Genomic DNA, 19933 nt, shown 5'->3' on the forward strand with positions numbered 1-19933 from the left:
CTGGGAGGTCTGGGCATGGTGTTTAGTGGAGTTAAGAGCTCGAAATGCGCTAGCTCGGAGCCGGGTCGGAGAACTTAGCATGTCCGGTCACCGTCTTCATGACACGAGCATCAACAACACTCGCGTCGGCTGCCTTACATCTAGCACATTGTAAACATGCGATACTATTGGCTCGATACACCGGCTCAGTCGTACTACGCAACGGGCCTTTGCCGTGTTGAAGATTCCCAATGTCGAAAATCTTGAGATGGTTTTAAAGCGTAAAGTCCGATGACTACACCCGGAATCTCTATGATGGCCGCATATGCGTGGCTTGGTTCAAGACGCGGCCCGACTAGGATCACTGATGGATATGATAGATCAGAGCAGCTGCGAGGTATATAAGGTAGGTGATCATCAACTTTTGTATCTACCAACATACTATCACTGTCTCATCACTTCATCAAATCCAATCACGACATCATTCACATCCTCACCAAACACCAAACCCCCAAGATGTCCAAGTCTAAGATCGCCGTCTTCGGTGCCACAGGCAACCAAGGCAACTCTGTCGCCCGCACCGTCCTCACCGACCCCTCCCTATCAGCCTTGTACGACGTCCGCGCCCTCTCGCGCTCTACCACATCCCCCAAGATGCAAGAGCTACGGTCTCTCGGTGCAGAGCTATCCGTAGCCGACATGGACGACCCCACGACGCTCCCATCCGCTCTAGCAGGCTGCACGCACGTCTTCCTCATAACAACAACGCAATACACCGGCAAAACGCGCGAGGTCGAAACACGCCAAGCACGCGCCGTATGCAGCGAAGCCATCAAGCAAGGTGTCAAATACATCATCTTCAGCTCCATGTCGCACCCGTTTAAGATCAGCAACGGGAAGTTGAAGAACGTAGAGCATTTTGACGATAAAGCTGAGATCGAAGAGTACATTCGCGGTTTGCCTGTGCAAAGCGCGTTCTTCGCTCCAGCGTCTTTCATGCAGAATTTCGAGGGCATGATGAAGCCCCGTCCTTCTCCTGCGAATGATGGTACGTTCGTGCTGGGAGATATCTTGCCGGGCGATACTCCTGTACCGTACATCGACATCACCGAGACGGGAAAATGGGTTGGGGCTATCCTTGCTGAACCAGACAAGTACGCAGGCAAATTCTTTGCTGCAGCAGAGGCGTTGTATACGCCAGATAAGGTCGCCGAGATCATGAGCAAGGTGACGGGGAAGACGGTCAAGCATGTGCAGCTTCCAGATGAGGTAGTCAAGGGATTTTTCCCGGAGGGGTTCCGGGAGCAGTTGTATGAGATGTTCGTGTTGAATAGGGAGTATGGGTATTATGGCAAGGGGCAGAAGGAGGCAGTTCAGTGGGCAAAGGAGCAGGTCAAGGGGGAGTTGACGGGGGTGGAGGCGTTTTTGAGAAAGAACGGCTTGAAGTTGGAGTGATGATACGTGATACATGGCGCGGCAGGATGTACTGTAAGGGCGGTATTGGGGGCTGAGAACAATGGATTCATGCTTGAGTAAATCGTTTGCGCCCAGTATAGCATGTCTTGTAGTGTTTCACGCTTTTGTACTTCTACCTGTATAGTGATTTTACATACGGTACAATACAATGACCCAGAAGTCTACATTACACCCCAAAGTTGCAACTGTATATTTTTTTTACGCGTATATAGACTGCAGCGCACCTCAGTATCCATTGTAACCACCCTGCATGTTGGGATCGGCAGGGTAACCCCACATTGCCATTGAGTCCGGGATGAACAGTGCTGACAGATCTGCGTCCGAGCCTGTGCCTAGATCGAATTGGGTGAAATCGAAGTTGATATCGAATGGTTGTTGTGCACCAAGACCCATCATATCTGGAGTAGGCTGCGCGTTTATGTTAGGATACCAGTTTGGCATGGCTTGCTGAGAATGCTGCGCGTGGGCCTGTAAAGCGGCCTGAGCTTGTTGTTGAGAACGAGATTGCGCCTGTGCCTGCGCTTGCGTCTGCTGCTGCTGCTGTTGCTGAGAAGCGACGTTGTTGCTGCTACCCATTGCGACTTCCGAGAGAAGGTGAAGCGGGGTTTGGTTTGCAGGTGATTGGCGCGTGGAGGGTCGGGAAGTTTGACTGTTGTTTCGGGTGGAGTCGTATTCGGGATCCGTTTGTTGCTCGCCAGCAGCACCCTCTTTGATGTGAGCGAACCGCTCTTGAAGGCGCTTTGCAACGAAGTAGAACTTTCCATGGGGCGATTGAGCATCGCGGGAGACAATGGCATTGAACATGGAGACTAGTTGTTCGGTATAGGCCTCGATCTTGAGATCTTCCTGGCAGATGATACTACCCACTTCGCCGGAGCTAGTGACGGATACCCACATCTTCATTAGGCAAACGATGGCGTAAATGGCTCGTACACCTGGATTGTATTAGCGCGTATATTACGTTGAGATCAGGGCATATTACAGAAAATGACAGGCAGAGTCAGCAGGATGTCAAGTTCGATACTTAGGATCGTGTCTAGAATACCGTGCGTAGCAGTGAGACAATCACCCAGAGCACCTATGTGTGCTGGGCCAGCAGGTACATCTTTTTTGACTCCAGATGGTAGAGAGGGCGACAAAGTATCCGAAACAAAAGGGGGTTGTAGATCGGCAGAGCCTTGATTTTGGTGCAGTGCAATTTCATGCAGGTAGAGGTTTGTGACGTGTTCTGCCAAGCGAAGGGTTGCTACAACTGTTAGTAGATGTAATGAATCATGACCGCTACAACGTACGATCGATTTCACCCAAAGAGGAATTCTCCTCCCTGAGTGAGCTGAGCTCATTCTCAAAAATCTTCAGGGCGTAGATGACTTTTGGATCGGAAATGGTGACCTCGACTGAGGGGTCATCCATGCAGAACTCCACTGAGATCTTTTCTCCAATGTGCGCCATCTTGACCTGCTGGCAAAGCAGTCTGTCTGAAGGCAATGCCTCTGGCGAGGTCTCCAGTATGCGAACACTCTCCGCCATGTAATTAGTCCAGCGGAGCAGAATTGGTCGTCGCAGAACCATTGTGATACTCATGCAGAGATAGTAACACACAAGGAAAGTCCGACGGGCTTCGACACTGCTAGAGTTGGGATGGTACCTCTTGAACGGACCAACCGAAAGTCTCATGACATTTGGAGTTGCCTTCCTTCCGAGACCTAGGTCAAGAGCCATTACGGCAGCGCAATTGACCATCATGTAGAAGTTGTGCTGTTCAAAATGGAGAGGCGGCCGATACCAAAGCACAGATATGTGTAATGCCTGAACGATTTCGAGCGATTTTTCTCCGTTGCGCCAGATGATGTCAGCAAGCTGATCTTTGAGGAGCTTGGTCAACTCGCGTTGCGCCTCTTGCGAGACCAGTTGTTCTGCACTCCCATGCGAAGATCCAGCCAGGACAGCGAGGAACAGAAGTGGCTTTTTCTCTCGGACTTCGCGCGCTGTCGTACCAGGAGGGAAAGGTACGGCAGGGAAATGTGGGCAAATCTCGTTCACGTAGCGAAGGAAAACCCGCTCCGCAATATCCGGCGTCATTAGGTTGTCGATCAAAGCACTGATGTGTGAGTGGTCGGCGTGGATCTTGTTCTTGCTTGTCCGTCGCATTTCGGGGTGCTCTGCTAGATCGCGATGAATAGCATCCATATCCTCGGGGATCGTCTGAAATGTTAGTTTTGGCTTCACATACTATTGAGGCAACTCACAGCGTGCGCATTGTCCATCTTCCTACGCTTTGGCTCGGGCCCTCTGTGCAAGCTCTGTGCCGGACCATAGCCGGCTGGTATGTCTGGGTATCTGGCCGTCGGCGGCTGCGCCCAGTCGTGTTCGACTGTTCCCATGCGATACTGGCCCTCAACCGGCATGGGTATCGCGCTGGCGCCGGCGTTGGGTTGTGGTATGCCTCCATGGTGCCTCATTTCCGGTACTCCTGGTACTCCCGGTACTCCCGACTTCTGCGCGTGCAGTGTGGCTGTCAATGCATCGATCTTGCGTTCGAGCTCGGCGACTCTACTGTCGGCCTTCTTCTGGCGCTTCCGTGTCGGCGGTGTTGTGATGCAAGGTCGGCCTGCTTTTGCGCAACGTCTGCATGATACATCAGGTCGCTCTTGGTCGCAACGGACCTTCAGTCCTCGACATGAATCGCATGCTCGTGGGCGCTTGAGGTCGGCGGGAGATTTGCCAGAACCAGGTGTGTCGTGTTCATGCGCGTCGTCGTGGTCGTCGTCATCGTGCTCTGTTCCTGGTGCGGTCGGCGATGTCTGCTCAAGGGCGGGATCGAGTATGTTCCCTAGTGGGGCGGGCTGCGATAGCTGGGGGTGGTGTTGAGCGGTCGGAGATGGCAGGTAGTATGGGTGGCCGGTGTTCTGCTGCTGCTGCGGTGCAGACGCGTACTGAGGCCGTGAAGATGGCGCCGAAGACGCGCTCGCAAAAAGTCTAGGATCGAGCAACGGATCGGACATGACGAATCGTCAATCTCGAGGCTTAAGTTCAATGACTGTCGGCGTCGGTAGTATAGTGACCGAACTTCCGCCTGTGGGTAAAGTTGACAGAAACCTCGGCGTTCAGGTGTCAGTGCGTACGCCAAGCCAAACTTGGCCTCTAGCTATTCACTTTTGTTTCTGTCATCACCTCACATATCAGAGCTATGTAGGTGCGCTGCGGCTTACGTTATCGTAAAGACAAGAGTTTGCAACAGTCGAATGTAGTGTAGACTCCTGAGCAAGTATTTTCAGCAACTTTGAAGAAAGCAGGGATTCAATTCTCCTCTCGAATGAGGGGTTCTTGGGAATTACAGCAGTACTTGAGTCGAGGCTCTAGCATGAGTCTTCTGTCATATCACATGTGATCGCATACAATACAAGGCTCGTCAATGTTGTAATGTGTTCATTAAAGAGATAGAGTTCATAAGATCATCAATAACATAAAACCATCCCGTTGCGCTCATCCTGAACTGACAGGTGGGATAATAGCAACCTCATCACCTTCCACGATCTGCTTGTTCGCGTCCTCGGCATCATCTTCGCCAACGTCAACGTACTCCATGTTGATCGTCATCGCGCAGCTGCTCAGCACCTTGTCACGAATACCCGGGTACCGCTCCTCCAGCATAGCAAAGACATCGCGAGCTCGGACGGGTGCAGGAAGATGTTCGCTCGTCTTGCCAGTGAACGTGGAGGCTGCTGCGAAATACAGAATCGAGAAGTGGCCCGCAGGCGCTTTGGCGGGTGCCATGATGCCTGTTGAGACATGTCAGAATTGTGTCGCGACATGGTCAAGTCCTAAGTGGGAACATTGAAAATTCAATCAGGAAAAAATTTGCTCCGCAGTCTGACGCCGAAGCGACGGTCGGATAATACATGCTATAATTTTGAATACATCATGAAAGGGGATGGAGTGGAAGGAGACGATGTACATACCTTGGGCAGGTGAGGTGAAGGAGAGATGGACGGAGGTGTGCGGAGGAACATGTGAGTTCGCGCGGCCATTAGCGTGTCTGCACAGACCACCACCCGAGCGCGCCCTGCCTCCGCCGCACTTTTTGTATTGACGACATCATCCACCATTCGCCTCAACATGTATCCTCGTTTTCAGCAGGCAGCGGGCCATGTATGCTTGCGGTGTCAATGGCGCTTGCTAAGCCAGCGAAATGCATCTCGGCAAATACAGCTTTCACGCGGGCTTTCTACTTTGAAAGTTTCGCAAACACCAAGGCGGGCGCTTCATGTCGCTGGCAGTGTAAGTGACTCGCTCAGTACGCCATTCGCAAACTGACACATATCAGCGCTCGCAACTATCCTCACATACCGCCACTCCCACACCGCCTCCAGGACCGTCTCTTCTTCCTCGACCCGAGGGCGTTGCAATCCGCGAATACCTCGAGCAGTGGCAACAGCAGTTTGGTGGGCCGACCGAGGAAGTACTTTCGGCGTTTGAGAATCATCCCGAACGTGAAGACATACAAAATGGCCTGTCGAAGTTGTCGTCCGCGTTCAAGGCCGACGAAGACGCCAGAGAGAACGAGTGGGATGCTGCTGAGGAAGACGAGGGCGAAGAAGTGATTACGATTGGGCTCTTCTTGAAGCCTGGCGACGTGGTGGAACTTTCACAACCGGGTCGTGAACCTGTGCTTGCTGTGTTCGTGCAGCAACTGAACAACGACAGTCAGTTCTTCTCCGCCAACGGCAGATGGACGCATTCGACCATAAGTCGGGTTTCCTTTGCCATCCAAGGTTGCATCGACCCAGCACTTCTCCAGCCGCTCATTCCATTCCTACCCACTGATCCCGGCGCGGCTAATCCCAAGGGCGAGGTTCATGTCCCGCGAGACTTTGCTGCTCCTGTGATAGCGAGTCTTGAGAATATGACTGAAGAAGCCGAGAAGATCTACCGAAAGAATGCTCCAGTCTTGGACACAGCCTATGATATCCTGGCAGACAAGACGAGGACACGTATGATGACACTGACACAGATTGCGAAGTTCCTGCTCGCGCGGGGTTCCCCCGACTGGGTGCCACCACCAGCAGCGCTACTAGCAGTACGAAAGGCCTTGAACCACAACGAATTCCGCTTCCGCTCCGATGGTCGTAACCATCGTCTGACAAACATGTTCGCTATACGACCCAAAACCGATGTCGAGGTCGTAGAAACAGTTCACGAGTGGATCCGAGAATACAGAGAATACCTTGCTCTTTCCGTCAATAGCCCTTCGGAAGCCAAGCGAAGCCGCACTGACGGCGCCACTCATATCATAGATTTCCTGGCAAAGGCCGGCAGGCTCATTTCAGCGAGTCGAAAGTTACGTGAGCCAACCTACGGCGGCCTTGGACCTAGTAAGACTCCAGCGACACAGAACGGGTCCTCTAATCTGCACATCACTTGGGGGGAGCCGTTCACAAGCGCTGACAAGCAGATCATCAACTTCCTACAAGCATGGGTACTGACCGGTCAGTTTACGGGTATGGCTGGCCTCCATGCTGCTTGTGCGAGCTTGATCTCAGCGTCAGGCTTCTATGGTTCGGACGTCTTTGGCGATACCGGATCTCCCGACGATACCCTAAGCAACATCAAACGTGCTACTGGATTATTGTTTTTACAAGAAATTGGCGTCATTTCACCACACGACAATCGAGCGATCTATGACGAGCAGCTGATGCTGCCCACTGTCCGTCTGTCCCGTAATCTGGAGTTACTCAACACTAAAGCGGAGCTGACAAGAAGGAATCCTGACTTCCGGGATTCAATGGCCAACCTACGTCGCGACTGGGGCTCGACCACCGTGTATTGCATTGACGATGTCGGCGCACAGGAGATCGATGATGGCATATCGATTGAACGGGTCAAAGACGCAAGCTCCGAGTTCTGGATCCACGTACACGTCGCGAATCCAACAGCATTCTTCGATAAGACCCACACCCTTTCTGGACTCGCCGCGCACATGACCGAGTCTGTCTATACACCGGAGCGATCTTTCCCGATGCTTCCGACTTGGGCTAGTCAAGGCCACTTTAGTCTTGATCGTGGCCGCCCTGTTATAACCTTTAGTACTCGCATCGACGGAGCCGGCAGTAAGCTAGAAACAAAGATACAGCACGGCTTCATTCAAAATATCGTCAGTATCACACCATCCGAGTTGGCTACTCTCATGGGTGATCAGAGTACTACGAACACCCGAAGGATTGTTGTCGGTGGAGAGGTGCCGCGTAGATCGGAGCGGCCGCCGCCGAGTGTTTCTCCAAGTCAACTCGAAGAACTGCGTGATCTTTATACTGCAGCTCAAGCCCTATGGGCTGCTCGCAAGGCTGCTGGTGGCGTCCGATTTGGTAGTTCGAACGTCAACGCCCGTGTTTTTGAAAGCGCCACCCAGGGAGGTCTAAGTTGGAACGCTCCCTCTCTGGACAGGGCACGATACATACAAGGAGACCCGATCATCGAGGTGACGAACTCGATACCAGAAGGCTTCATGCAGCTCACCATCGGGCCCAAGAACATCGTTGAGGAAATGATGATGCTTGCGGGTCAAACTGCGGCGGCTTGGTGCACGGAGAGGCATATCCCCGTCATGTACAGAGGCACTATCGAACCACCTAGCGGGGATCTGGATCCAAAAGAGCTACAAAAGCTTGTCCAAGCTCACTACGAAGAGCATGGAAAAGTACGACTCGATCTCACTGCGCGGTGGATTAAAGCACTTGGCATGGCTGTTGCACATTCTTCACCCTTGCCACATAAAATCATAGGAGTCCCTGGTTATATCAAGGTCACCAGCCCTCTTCGTCGATTTTCTGATATGATTGCACATTGGCAAATCGAAGCCGCTGTGCGATGGGAGGCACAGTCCGGTAGGAAGTTCGATGGGACCCAGGCTTCCATGTATAAAGCTCTTCCATTCTCGCAACGACAAATGCAGGAATCTATTGTAACTCTATCACCTCGGGAACGAATTATTACTCTAGCCAAGCGTCACTCAACGCGATTTTGGGTCGCTCAGGCGATTCACCGTGCCCTCAAATACAAAGAGGCTGCCCTTCCCGATTCCTTCAAGTTCTGGGCTCGTCGCGTTCGCCCAGGCCGTTACGCCCTTGGCGATATACCTGAGTACGGTCTCCAAGCTATCCTGAGCGGTGACTATAAAGAAGGTGATGAGTGGGAAGTAGCGCTAGATAGGGTCGACCTGTTCACGCGGTTGATCTATGTCAAGCCGATTCGCCTCCTTGATCGAGTCACTGATGCGCTTTGAGCAAGCATAGAGTCAAAAGTATGGTGCAATTTCATCGTGCAGAGACTCGGATTCTATCGATAAGCATCATACTTCCTTCCGAGCAGACTGTATGTCTGACAGGCGAACAGCTTGGCGTCCCGCGGTGGCGCGAGGAGGCGTTTTTGTACTACAGCACGGGACGGGCCCTCCGTCATTGCAGATCGCCCTCAATCACGCACCCGATTCCAAATTGCCAGCCTCACATTCAAGACTATGGTGGGCTGCGAAATAGTCAAGATAGCGCGCAGCAATAACGTCCGAAGCAATGGGAATTTGCCGATGGAGGCTAGAGCGACGGAGGCGTCACAGCACGCGCATCTGCAAGCCATTCCAAGCCACTAATGCATTTGCTACGAACAGCCAGCATTCGTGTAGATCCGTGGTGTCAAGATCGTGTTCTCCGCTCGGTTATGGAGATGAGGAAGCAACACGGCAAGCAACCCGGTTCGTCGTGCATGCGCGTGCGCTTGAGGAGACCCAGAGGCTCGGGCCGTCAAAAGGTGCGTCAGATCTGTGTGCCGTGTCAAGCATCCTGTAATGCCCCGACGGTCCCTTCAACCCGCTTGGCGATATCTTTTGTACAACAGCGCCTCAACGTTGATGAGGATTAGCGTCAACGCAATGCAACACCACCTATTCGGTAACCCAAAATTCGGTGAAAGCCCAGCATATCTATCATTAGCGTTCGTCTTTCTTCCAATGACTCGCGGACGTTCAATTCAAGAATGAGGCTCCACGTTCTCGTTTACTTATCACGGCAGTTGGCCTTGGGTGATGTCTGTCATTCCGTCCCTACATAATGGTACCCCGAAGCCTTTATTGTCGGAGGTCCAACGGCCTACCGAATATCCAGTATTTATCATGAGATCAACTGCTGTATCCAATCAATAGCCAACTGTCTTTGTATCGCTTCTCGCCCAGTATTCACCACTACGCAACACAACCTAGCAGAGCGATCATTTTCTACCATGGCTGAAAGTACTGGCGCACACATACATATCGCGCAAGACGAGGCCTCAATCTTGGCCGAGACCAACCGGAAGAAGCAACAGGCTCAACAGCCGCGCCAACTGCTCTCATGTACAAAATGCAGAGAGCGAAAGGTCAAGGTCAGTCACATCCATCGATTCGCATTACAGATTGCAACATATGAGATGCCGACAATATCCTCGCGGTGCACTTTGACTGCACACTGAGCTGACGTAGCGTAGTGCGATCGCACTAAACCATGCTCGGCATGTTGTGCTCGTGGCTCTCCACGCGACTGCCACTTCATCGCAGAAGATGGCAATTACGCCCCAATACAACAGAGTTATGAGCTTCGTAAACTGCGCGCCGAGAATTTACGTCTTAAAGAAAGGCTGCGCGCCTACAAGATTTCTGCAGATGATGATCTGGATCATGTGGATTCTTTGGAATCACCTCTTACTGAAGGTACTGTTCCGTCGAGACGGCGAGCTGTGAAGCAGAAGCGTTTCCAGACTTCCGAGTGGCAGGATAGCATCTACTTTGGCTCGCCTGGACTCGCTACTGTCCTCAGTGATGTATGTATATTCACACACATCTCAAACGCCAATCTAATATCACAAGTTCTCCTCTGCGGATGCTCGCGCTTTGCCATTGTCGTATACAATACCTCGAGCCTCAGATATGTTTCGCAGTCTGCCGACATATCCCTTCCCGACTCTCTTCGTTGCTGCACCCGATGAATGTATCCCACAGCTACTTAGTTGCCTCCCTGGAAAGGATGAGCTTATGGAGTACTTTGAAGTTTTCCAGCGGCTTGTCTGCCCAGTGCCTGTGGAGACGACGAAAAAGGAGATCGAGGCTTTCCTTTCCGACGCACGAAAGAACTCCCAACTCTATCCAGCTACTTTGGCATTGTTTTTTGGATTCATCGCGCTTGGCGCACAACATTCAGTCTGGGACAAAAGTGGAGGGCGATGGGACGCTAACGCCATCGAAATCGAGACTCAGAAGGGCAACGTCTACAGTAGGTGTATGCGATGCTAGTGGGGTTCGAGCTAACGCTCTTGATCTAGTTGCAGCAGCGATGCAAGCTTTACGACTGGCTTCTTTTACACACAAGCCATCTCTCTCCGCAATCCAGACGCTCCTCATGATTGGGGGTTATCTAACCAACAACGGAAGGATGCTGGATTCGTTCGCTTTATTCGGTACTACGATTCGCCTTGCCCACTCGATTGGCCTTCATCGTCACCCAAAGTATCTAAATCCTGCCCCTACGAATGAGAAGGACTGCATTATACGGCAGAAGATCTGGTGGCACATGCTGCACCTGGATGAACACATGTCTATGACCCTTGGAAGACCTCTGGGAATAAGCGGCATTGGTGACAATCCCTGGCCGACTGAATTGACGACCGACCCGGTTTTATTACGATTCGGCGAGTTCGTTAACCACTTCACGATACTGGCCAGACAGATAATGAGTAGTAACCCCTTGACGAACGCCAGGATCAATGAGTTCACCGATATACTCCGAAGATTACTAGAGACGATACCTGAAACGCTTCAGTTTCGTGACACGTGGATGCTTCCCGAAACGCCTCTGCCGGATTTAAGCGCCATAGCTACTGGTACGTTTCAACACTCTTTTGCCTGTATTTTGGTCCTCGTGCTCAACAGGTACGATCTTGCCATCGGAAGCCTGCACCTCGAGTTGGAAGTATTGGACGCAATCCCGAATCGCAGAACCGTGAGCGGCTTTTCTGCTGTTACCCCTTCTAGGGTCCAAAGAAGACGTCATCTGATGTATGCATTCGCTCACATGCTGCAGTATACTTCTCCAATGCTCATACTTACATCCTTCTTCTGAACCAACAGAAAATCGAGAAACATGCCACTTCTGCGACAACCTCAACTGGCAAGGATAATGTATTGCCATTCCAAGCTGCCAACCGCGCGTCCTCCTTGGACTTTTCACACGAAACATACTCAACACAGACTGCACCTCGCGGAAGGATGCTGGTACTTGCTTCATCAGAAGCTCTTATCTCTGCTTTCATGTTCTTCCACTACAGAGACCCAGCTGCGCTGATCGATTGGGCGATCGCACAACAGGCCTTCAATGGATGCATGATCCTTCTCTTGGATGCATTAGAATGCCGAACCGTTACCACTGGCGCATTCAAAGCAGAACAAGCGTTCGTTGTCTTCAAGGAACTGTACGAGAACAGCGTCCACGAACTTGCAGGGTTGGCTGTAGAGAAGCTCAGTCTTTGCTTGCAGGAGTTGCACAGGCTAGTAACACTGTCGTCCGACGTCCAATCGCGTGGACAGAGGCATACGGCTATGCAAGGGGCGCGGCACAACGAAGCAACACGAGCTTCGGCTGTGACTGACACAGTGATGGGTCACACTGGAATGTTTCTACTCGAGGACATGAGCCAGCAAACTGCCGCGAACGAAGTCTCTTCCCCGATGGCTTGGAACGATCCCGATATTGCCACCCAGACCGAAGAACATGGTCATGCAGGTCTACATCGCGGAGGTACATACAAGAAAGAAGCAGCATCACCCACAGATTCTGTCGCCAACGCTCGATACACAGACGGCATGCAGGGCTTGCGCAGATCGACCACGTTGCGATCAGCGTCCACACGATACGCGACTCTGTCTGTGGACGATCATATGCAGCCACATGGTTACACTGCTCCAACCTCGCCTGCAGACTTTTCGACGCTGCATGATCATCAGCTGAAGAACACGATAGATCATCGTGGGTGGCAAACGTCCCGAGGAAATGAGAGTAGCCGTCCGCTTCACTTATATACCCAATTCCAGAAAGTCGCAGCGCCAGGAGACCCGCAGCACGACATGTTTTGGCATCATGATTGGAGTCATGATGTACCCGAAGGAACTCAAGAGCGCAGGGCCCAATCCTCCGCCTGGCCACAAAGGCATAACTCATGTCCCGCCGTGCCTCCAGTCAACATTCATCCGCCAATTCTCAGGCCAGCTTTCTCCTCACCAGATGATATCGACAGGTCCACAATGGCGCAAAAGTCGCTAAACGCGCCCATCACCTCAGCCGAGCTGACATCTTTCAACACATCGCAAAGCTTTCCCCAAGTTGCCGAGACGAACTCGTACGCCCCTTTCACTCCTCGGCGCCCAGCACCATTACAGATGTCAAGCATTGCGGAGATTACACCAGGCTTTTCATCAACCGTTCTGGCAAGGTTTCATGAAGAGCAAGGGCAGATTAGATCACAAGCCGTGATATATCCGTCAACTATCGCTGCGTCGTCATCGCTCACGCCTATGACAGAGAACATGAATATGAACGACTGGAATAGATACACGGGCAGCGAAGGCCTGGAGTAGGCTATCATCTGACCGGTACAGCGCTGCCTTGACCAGACTGCGAAGGCGCGGGCCACTTATTGATGAGATGTATATTTGGTATCGGATATGAAGCTTTTCAGCTCAACATCATAGCGAGTCAGAGTGAAGGATATTCCTTTGCCTTAGTCACACACATGCCACTGCTTGGTTCGGCACATAGTCATGTGTACCAGCAGACAAGATTACTGAACCAAGACTGTTGACATTATCCTCCTTCTTTCCCCATTTCCTTCTTCAGGCCTAGTAGTGTATCCGGCACTTCGGTTCAGATAGCATCTTAACCCGAAGCAACTTGGAATTATTTGTCAGAAGCAAGCCCACAGTCTGAGTTAGGCGGCTTCCAGCGAATATTCGCTGGAAGCCGCGCGAGGCTAGATGTACGACTGGCTGGTACCAAAAACGCATGTACGAAGTGCATGTTATTTTTCTAAATAAATTAAGAGGGATGTATAAGCAGTTATTTTGCTAAAGTACACAGAAATAGAAGTTGTTTACGCATCCTCCTCTACGTCCTCTTTGTCTACCCGCACTCCTGCCTTTGCTATTGTATTAACCTATTCTGCTCTTCTCTTTTTAGCAGAGTCCTTAAATAGGCAAAGTAAGAACTTCTAAATGCGGCGGCCTAGTTGCTGTACTATAAGACTTTAGTTAAGTAGCGTCTCTAGGTGCAACTGTTCGCGGAGATGCTACATAGCCTTGTTATAGTAGACGCTAGAAGTATTATAGTTGTTGTTTAGGCTAGTTATATAAGTATATAAGTTTGCTAGAAGACAGCGTACTTATAAGTTTCGCGTTAAGCTATTATCTAGAAAGAAGAGACACTCTGCGCTAAACTAGGTAACAAAGATGTTAATCTTATTACTAAGTTTATACTATAGTTTTAGCTTACTTGCTATATCTTCTATTAAAATAGTCTTTATATTCTTGCTTGCGCTATATATAGGTGTAATTAGTTCGCAAAGATATTTCTATATAAGCCTACTAATTTAGGTTCTAGTATAATTAGGTTGCGTAAGCTTAATAATATTGTGCTATATAAGTATTATAAATAGCTACTAGATATAACTTATTCTAATCTAGCTGTCTAAAGACTTTGTGTAGCTATATTAAAGAATAAATGCCTCTTTACTACTATCTGCGCTATAATAACTAGCTATGTTAGTAAGCTTCTTAGTGTATAGAAAAGTATATATATCTACCTTATAACGTTATAGATACGCTTTAACTACTAGATAGAGATATAGTAGTAGAAGGTTTAGTATTATAGTAAAAGAGCTCTTTCTACTCTTCTTAGTAGTCTTATAACCTCTGCTTAACCTATTACTATAATTATTTTCTACCTTTCTTTTCTTATATAGCAGTCTTTTACTAAGCTTAGAAAGGTAATAGTAAGCTAGTTACTTAAAAGCGCCTCTGCAGGTTTTATTAAGATCTCTAGGCAGAATTTTATAAAGAGCTGTAATTATCTAGCATAGTTAGCTTACTAATATAGAGGTGCTTAGGCATTATAGATACTTACGCTGTAGTTACTAAGAAACGCTTTAAGTGCCTGCTTTGCCTCTATAGTTAATAGTATTACAATAATAGAGAAAGAGAAAGAGAGAAGAGAGTAGTAAGCTTCTAAGGTAAGCTTATAATTACTATCTATTAAGATAGTTATTTGCGTTACTAGCTAGTAAAGAAGGTATTTAATCTAGAGTTAACGTATATAAGAGTAATTAATAGCGAACTTTACAAGAACCTATAGAGCGTATATAGCCTCTATAACCTTACTATTAGGTTCTAATTATATATAGATATACGTAGCTTATTAGAGCTTAAGTCTTAGTTATATTAGATATTTATAGGTCTTAGAGAGATATTATAGCTAGTAGTAAACGCCTAGAGTCTTAAAAAAGATTTTAGAGCTACCTAGGTAAGTCTTATAATATATACTCTAATGTATAACTTTACTACTAGCGTATCTTAGCTTACTACTTTATTCTATAAAGAATAAAAAAGTGCGCCTTTTACTACACTATAGTCTAGTCTTAGTAGAGCTAAGTTATTAAGATTATACTTTAGTATATAGTATAATTATAATAGCTTTAATGTTATTTACTAGAGTGTATAGTATATTACTATAGTACTATAGTTATTCTTAAGGCGCTTTATTCTATAAGACATTTTTAGGTGTTTAGAGTCTTACAAAAGGTTTTAGAGCTTATCTATCTAGGTAGATTTTATACTATATACACTAAGAGAAATAGCTTTAATATAACTAAGACTATACTCTTATAGAAGTTAAAGGTATATTTCTTTCTTTATAATAAGATGTCTTACTACTAGGTCTTACTATGTAGAGATATAGATTTCTAGAATTCTATTTTTATATTAGATCTTTTTCTATTTATCTACTTATAATATTAGTAATTATTATACTATTATTAAAGCTAACTATAATATCTTCTAATTACTCTTTCTAGTTCTCTGCGCATACACTTAAGTAGTCTACTAATATTAATCTTAACTAGTCTAATAACGTTAAAACTAATTAGCGCATTAATGTTAAACTTAACTAGCTTTCTAATATTAAATATTATCTATCTACTAATATAGAGCCTAATAAGCTAATAGATATTAAACTTAACTAGCCTACTAATATTAGTACTGCGTTATCTTAGGTATAGAAGACCTAGTATAAGATGCGCAATTACATTAGTAATTACTTTAATAATCTACTTATAAACTCTTTATACGTTTAGCTATAGAGCAGCGCTAGTATAGCGTTTATATTTAAAGCTTTCTTCTATTTAGTTACGTATAAAAGTATCTTTTAGCTTATTAATAAAGCTATAATCTAAATTATTAATAGTTATAATTACGTATTATTAGAAGTAGTTGCGTAGATAAAGGTTGTTTGTTATTAGCTACTATATAGTGTTTAGTTTATTATAGTACATTTACTATAGCGCAGAATCTATTAAGAGTAGCTATTCTCTGTTTTATTATCTACCTATCTTCTCTTTTACTTCTACTAGTGTATATAGATATAATACTACGCTTATTTATTTATAATTATCTATTACTCTATATTCTATATATAGTAAGAGCTATAGATATAGACTAATATATATAATAGCAAATTTAACTCTCTTATAATAACTCTACGCAATATATTACTATAAATTCTTACTAATCTTAGGCTAAATAGTAATATAGATTCTAGTCTAATTTTGCCTTCTATTGCTACGTCTATACATATAGATCTAGCTAAGATTTCTCTTCTAGCGTCTAATAACTCTAACCTTATATCTAAATTTAATAAAATTATTAATAATAAGACGTAGTCTAAATTAATAATGCGTTTAATAGATAAACTCTTAAATAAAGATCTAGCTAAGGTTCTCTATCTAGAGTTTAATAACTCTAACCTTGCATCTAAATCTAATAAAATTATTAATAATAAAATATAATCTAAACTAATAACGCGTTTAATAGATAGACTCTTAGATAAAGGTTTAGCTAAAGATCTCTACCTAGCGTCTTATAACTCTAAACTTATATTTAAAAGTAATAGAATTATAAGTATAGAAATCTACTATTAGTAAAGTAAGTTCTACTTCTTAACTTCTTCTTCTTATGTGCGCTTTGTTTTAAACTATATTAACGCTCTAGAACGCGTTAAGATAGTAGTAGCTACTATTAAAAGCTTAACGCCTAAGGCTAATACTATAAGCTATTAGTAAGAGTTATAAGGTCTAGTTATATACGTATTATAAGTTATTAATATTATATATATAGCTTAGAACGTCTCTAGTAAAGTATTTAATAGAACGTAGAGGCTTATAGTAAGAAACACTAGGCTTATTAATTGTAAGAGCCTTAGCAGAAGAAAGATATATTAATACTAGTTTCTCTTTATCTTCTATAGTAGAATAACTAATATAAATATATCTCTATTCTTTATAAACCTTTTTAAATAGGTTGCTAAGAGGTAAAGAGTTAGTGTTCTAGAAGATAGTTATATAGAAACTAGTAAGTTATATACCTTCTTCTATTTAGAATACTATCTTATAGTATCTATAGTGTAAGTCTTTCTAGATACTATATATATTACTAAGATATAGGTCGCTGCTATTAAAATTAACTTTACTAGACTCTAGACTACTATAAGTAATATAGAGCTTAGAAGTAGAGATATCTAGTTAATTAGTAGTAATATACGTATAATATAATGCTTTAAGACTTTATTAATAGTATACTTAGTAATAAGCGTGCTAATACTCTAAGTATTAATAGAACACTAGAAAAAGCTTTATAAGATATAGAAAACAGCTTTTAATATAAGTTCTTTACAAAGTTATCTAGTGTTGCAATAGGTGTTTAAGCACCTATTAGGTTAATTACGTACTTTCTCTCTTTTGTACTAGTGTTTTACGCGCTCGCCTGTATATATTACACTACTCTTATCTAATCTTACAAGAGTAGTAATTACAATTCTAATTACCTAAATCTATTATTTCTAGCTTAATTTTCTCTATATCTAGTCTACTATATCTTTATTCTAGTTAGAAGGTAGTATAGTATACTTACGTTAGTAGATCTTGCAGGCATAGAAAACAACAGCATTAATTTCTAAGGCTTAACTAGTAATAAGATTAATATAGAGTAATTATACTTTAACACGTAGCTTTAATAGTACACTAAGAATCTAATAAAAGTAGTCTTCTATATAAGTACTCTTACTAACACTATACGTCTCTTACTACTAAGGTTACTACTAAGCGAATATCTTACTATTATACACTTTTTCTATATTAATAAAGTGCAAAGCGTAGTTACTTACTTACTACTATAGTTAGAAGATCTAGTTACTATTATGTAGGCGTATAAGTCTTACTAGATACCTAAGCAAGATAGAGCTTATACTCTATCTTACTTATTAGTAAATATAAGATATTTAGAATCTTTATAATAAGCTAATAAAAAGTATAGAAATATAGTAGGCTATATATAGAGTAATATAAACTAAGTAGAAAGATATAAAAAAGGTAGAGTTACGTAAGTACAAGACGTAATAGCTATATATAGATTAATATTAATAATATTATTAATACGTGTAACTATAGGTTTAAAGCAAAGGTTATATAGATATAAAAGAATTTAATTTATATTCTTTACACTTATACTCTATCTACTAAGAGCTATCTAAATTAATTCTACGCTTCTTAATAATAAGAAATATAACGCTATATAGTTTTCTACCTCTCTAAGGTTATTAATCTCTTACGCTAATAGAAAGTGCTACTTTTAGTTATACTATAATAAAACTAATATCTATTCTTACTACGCTGCACTACGCTCTTAGGCTTATTTATTACTAAGAAGCTAGTATTAGAATTCTCTAATTGCTTCTTTATAATAATATATAACCTAAGAGATAACTAGCTAGTAGAGTTAATAATGTAAGTAGAAGTAGAAGAATTTTATTATTCTTAGTTTAATATATAGGCGTAGTTATTAACTATAGTTATAATAGAACTATCTAGTATCTTAATATTAAGTAGAGAGGTGCGTTTATTGTTTAGAAAAGAATTAGAAGTATTAGCTTTCTCTATAGCTAGAGCGCTCTCTATCTTAGTGCTAGCTAGTAGTAGTAGAGATTTGTAATAGATTAAACTATATATAACGCTAGGTATATATTTTACACTTATAGCGCGTAGCCTTTTATTCTATAGTAAAGCTTTATACTCTAGTCTAAATAGCTAAAGCTTTAAATAGGCTAGCGTAAGGTCTAAATATATCTATATAATATCTATAGCTATAAGAAACTTATAGATAATATATAAAGTTATAGTACTTACAAGAACTACTTATTTACTAAGATTTATAATAAGAACTCTAACTTTCTTTAATTAAGTAAGTTGTCTAGCGTATTCTATAAGATTAGACGCTATCTTCTTAGTTATATCTAGTCTATTTAAGAAGGCTAGAGTAATATTATTAGTCTAGTTACTTACCTTAAAGTACTAGATAGCGCTGTAGAGAGATACAGAGACTATAATAGCTAGGTATATTAGAATTAATAATATATTAGTGTAGAAAAGTCTCTTATGTAGCTATAAGATTAAAAAGTAATATTAGTAATAAATTAAATAGATTAAACAAGAACTTACAAAAAGTTATTAACTTTTAGATAATTACTAGTAGAACTAACCTCTCTATAAATACGTCTACGTTTACTACTCTTTATATAGAAGCTTCTAGTACTAGCAAAAGAAGAGAGTATATATCTACTAATGTCTATATTTTAATACTATTATTCTTCTTAGGTAGCTCTATTTTAGCTATTTATATATAGAGTATAAGACTTTTAAGGCTATAGTAGTTATATAGCAATAGCTATATAGTAATAGAGATAGTAATAGTAATTATAACTATAACTACAAAGATAAGAATAAAGATAACTACGCTAAACTATTAGTATATAAAAGAAAGTATAGGTAATCTATAGTTCTTATCTTTATTATATATAGTAAGTAATAAGATTATAGAGAATAAGGCGCTTATTAGAGCTTATTACCTTTAAGAATCTAGTAATAATAGCATATAAAGCTAAGCGCTTAGGTAATAAGATAGTAACTTTAGAGATATTCTTACTAGTCTTACTTTACTATAGCGCGTTTACGCGTATTATAGGCTACTTAACTAGCCTTAGCCTTACGTATAGCGCAGAAAATCTAGTAGTATACACTATTATAATTATAGTCTAGAAAGCTACTAAATAAAGCTGCTAGCTAGTAGGCGTAATAGCGATATTAG

General features: G+C 43.9%; 3 protein-coding genes across 3 annotated transcripts; 2 read left to right on the top strand and 1 right to left on the bottom strand.

Annotated features, from left to right (window-relative positions):
- Positions 1 to 495: 495 nt before the first annotated feature.
- J4E83_005870 (uncharacterized protein) lies at positions 496 to 1434 on the top strand (the record flags this gene model as incomplete). Its single annotated transcript, XM_049332786.1, has 1 exon — positions 496 to 1434. The coding sequence occupies one exon, from the start codon at positions 496 to 498 to the stop codon at positions 1432 to 1434; it is 939 nt and encodes a 312-aa protein (XP_049188028.1).
- Positions 1435 to 1680: 246 nt separating this feature from the next.
- Positions 1681 to 5232, bottom strand: J4E83_005871 (uncharacterized protein; the record flags this gene model as incomplete). Its single annotated transcript, XM_049332787.1, has 5 exons — positions 1681 to 2390; positions 2438 to 2701; positions 2748 to 3660; positions 3705 to 4310; positions 4957 to 5232. The coding sequence occupies 5 exons, from the start codon at positions 5230 to 5232 to the stop codon at positions 1681 to 1683; spliced, it is 2769 nt and encodes a 922-aa protein (XP_049188029.1).
- Positions 5233 to 5609: 377 nt separating this feature from the next.
- On the top strand, positions 5610 to 8737 carry J4E83_005872 (uncharacterized protein; the record flags this gene model as incomplete). Its single annotated transcript, XM_049332788.1, has 2 exons — positions 5610 to 5618; positions 5783 to 8737. The coding sequence occupies 2 exons, from the start codon at positions 5610 to 5612 to the stop codon at positions 8735 to 8737; spliced, it is 2964 nt and encodes a 987-aa protein (XP_049188030.1).
- Between the last annotated feature and the right edge of the window lie 11196 nt (positions 8738 to 19933).

The sequence above is a fragment of the Alternaria metachromatica genome, assembly GCF_023757995.1.
Source record: "Alternaria metachromatica strain BMP 0045 chromosome Unknown scaffold_12, whole genome shotgun sequence".
Taxonomy (NCBI): Eukaryota; Fungi; Ascomycota; class Dothideomycetes; order Pleosporales; family Pleosporaceae; genus Alternaria; species Alternaria metachromatica.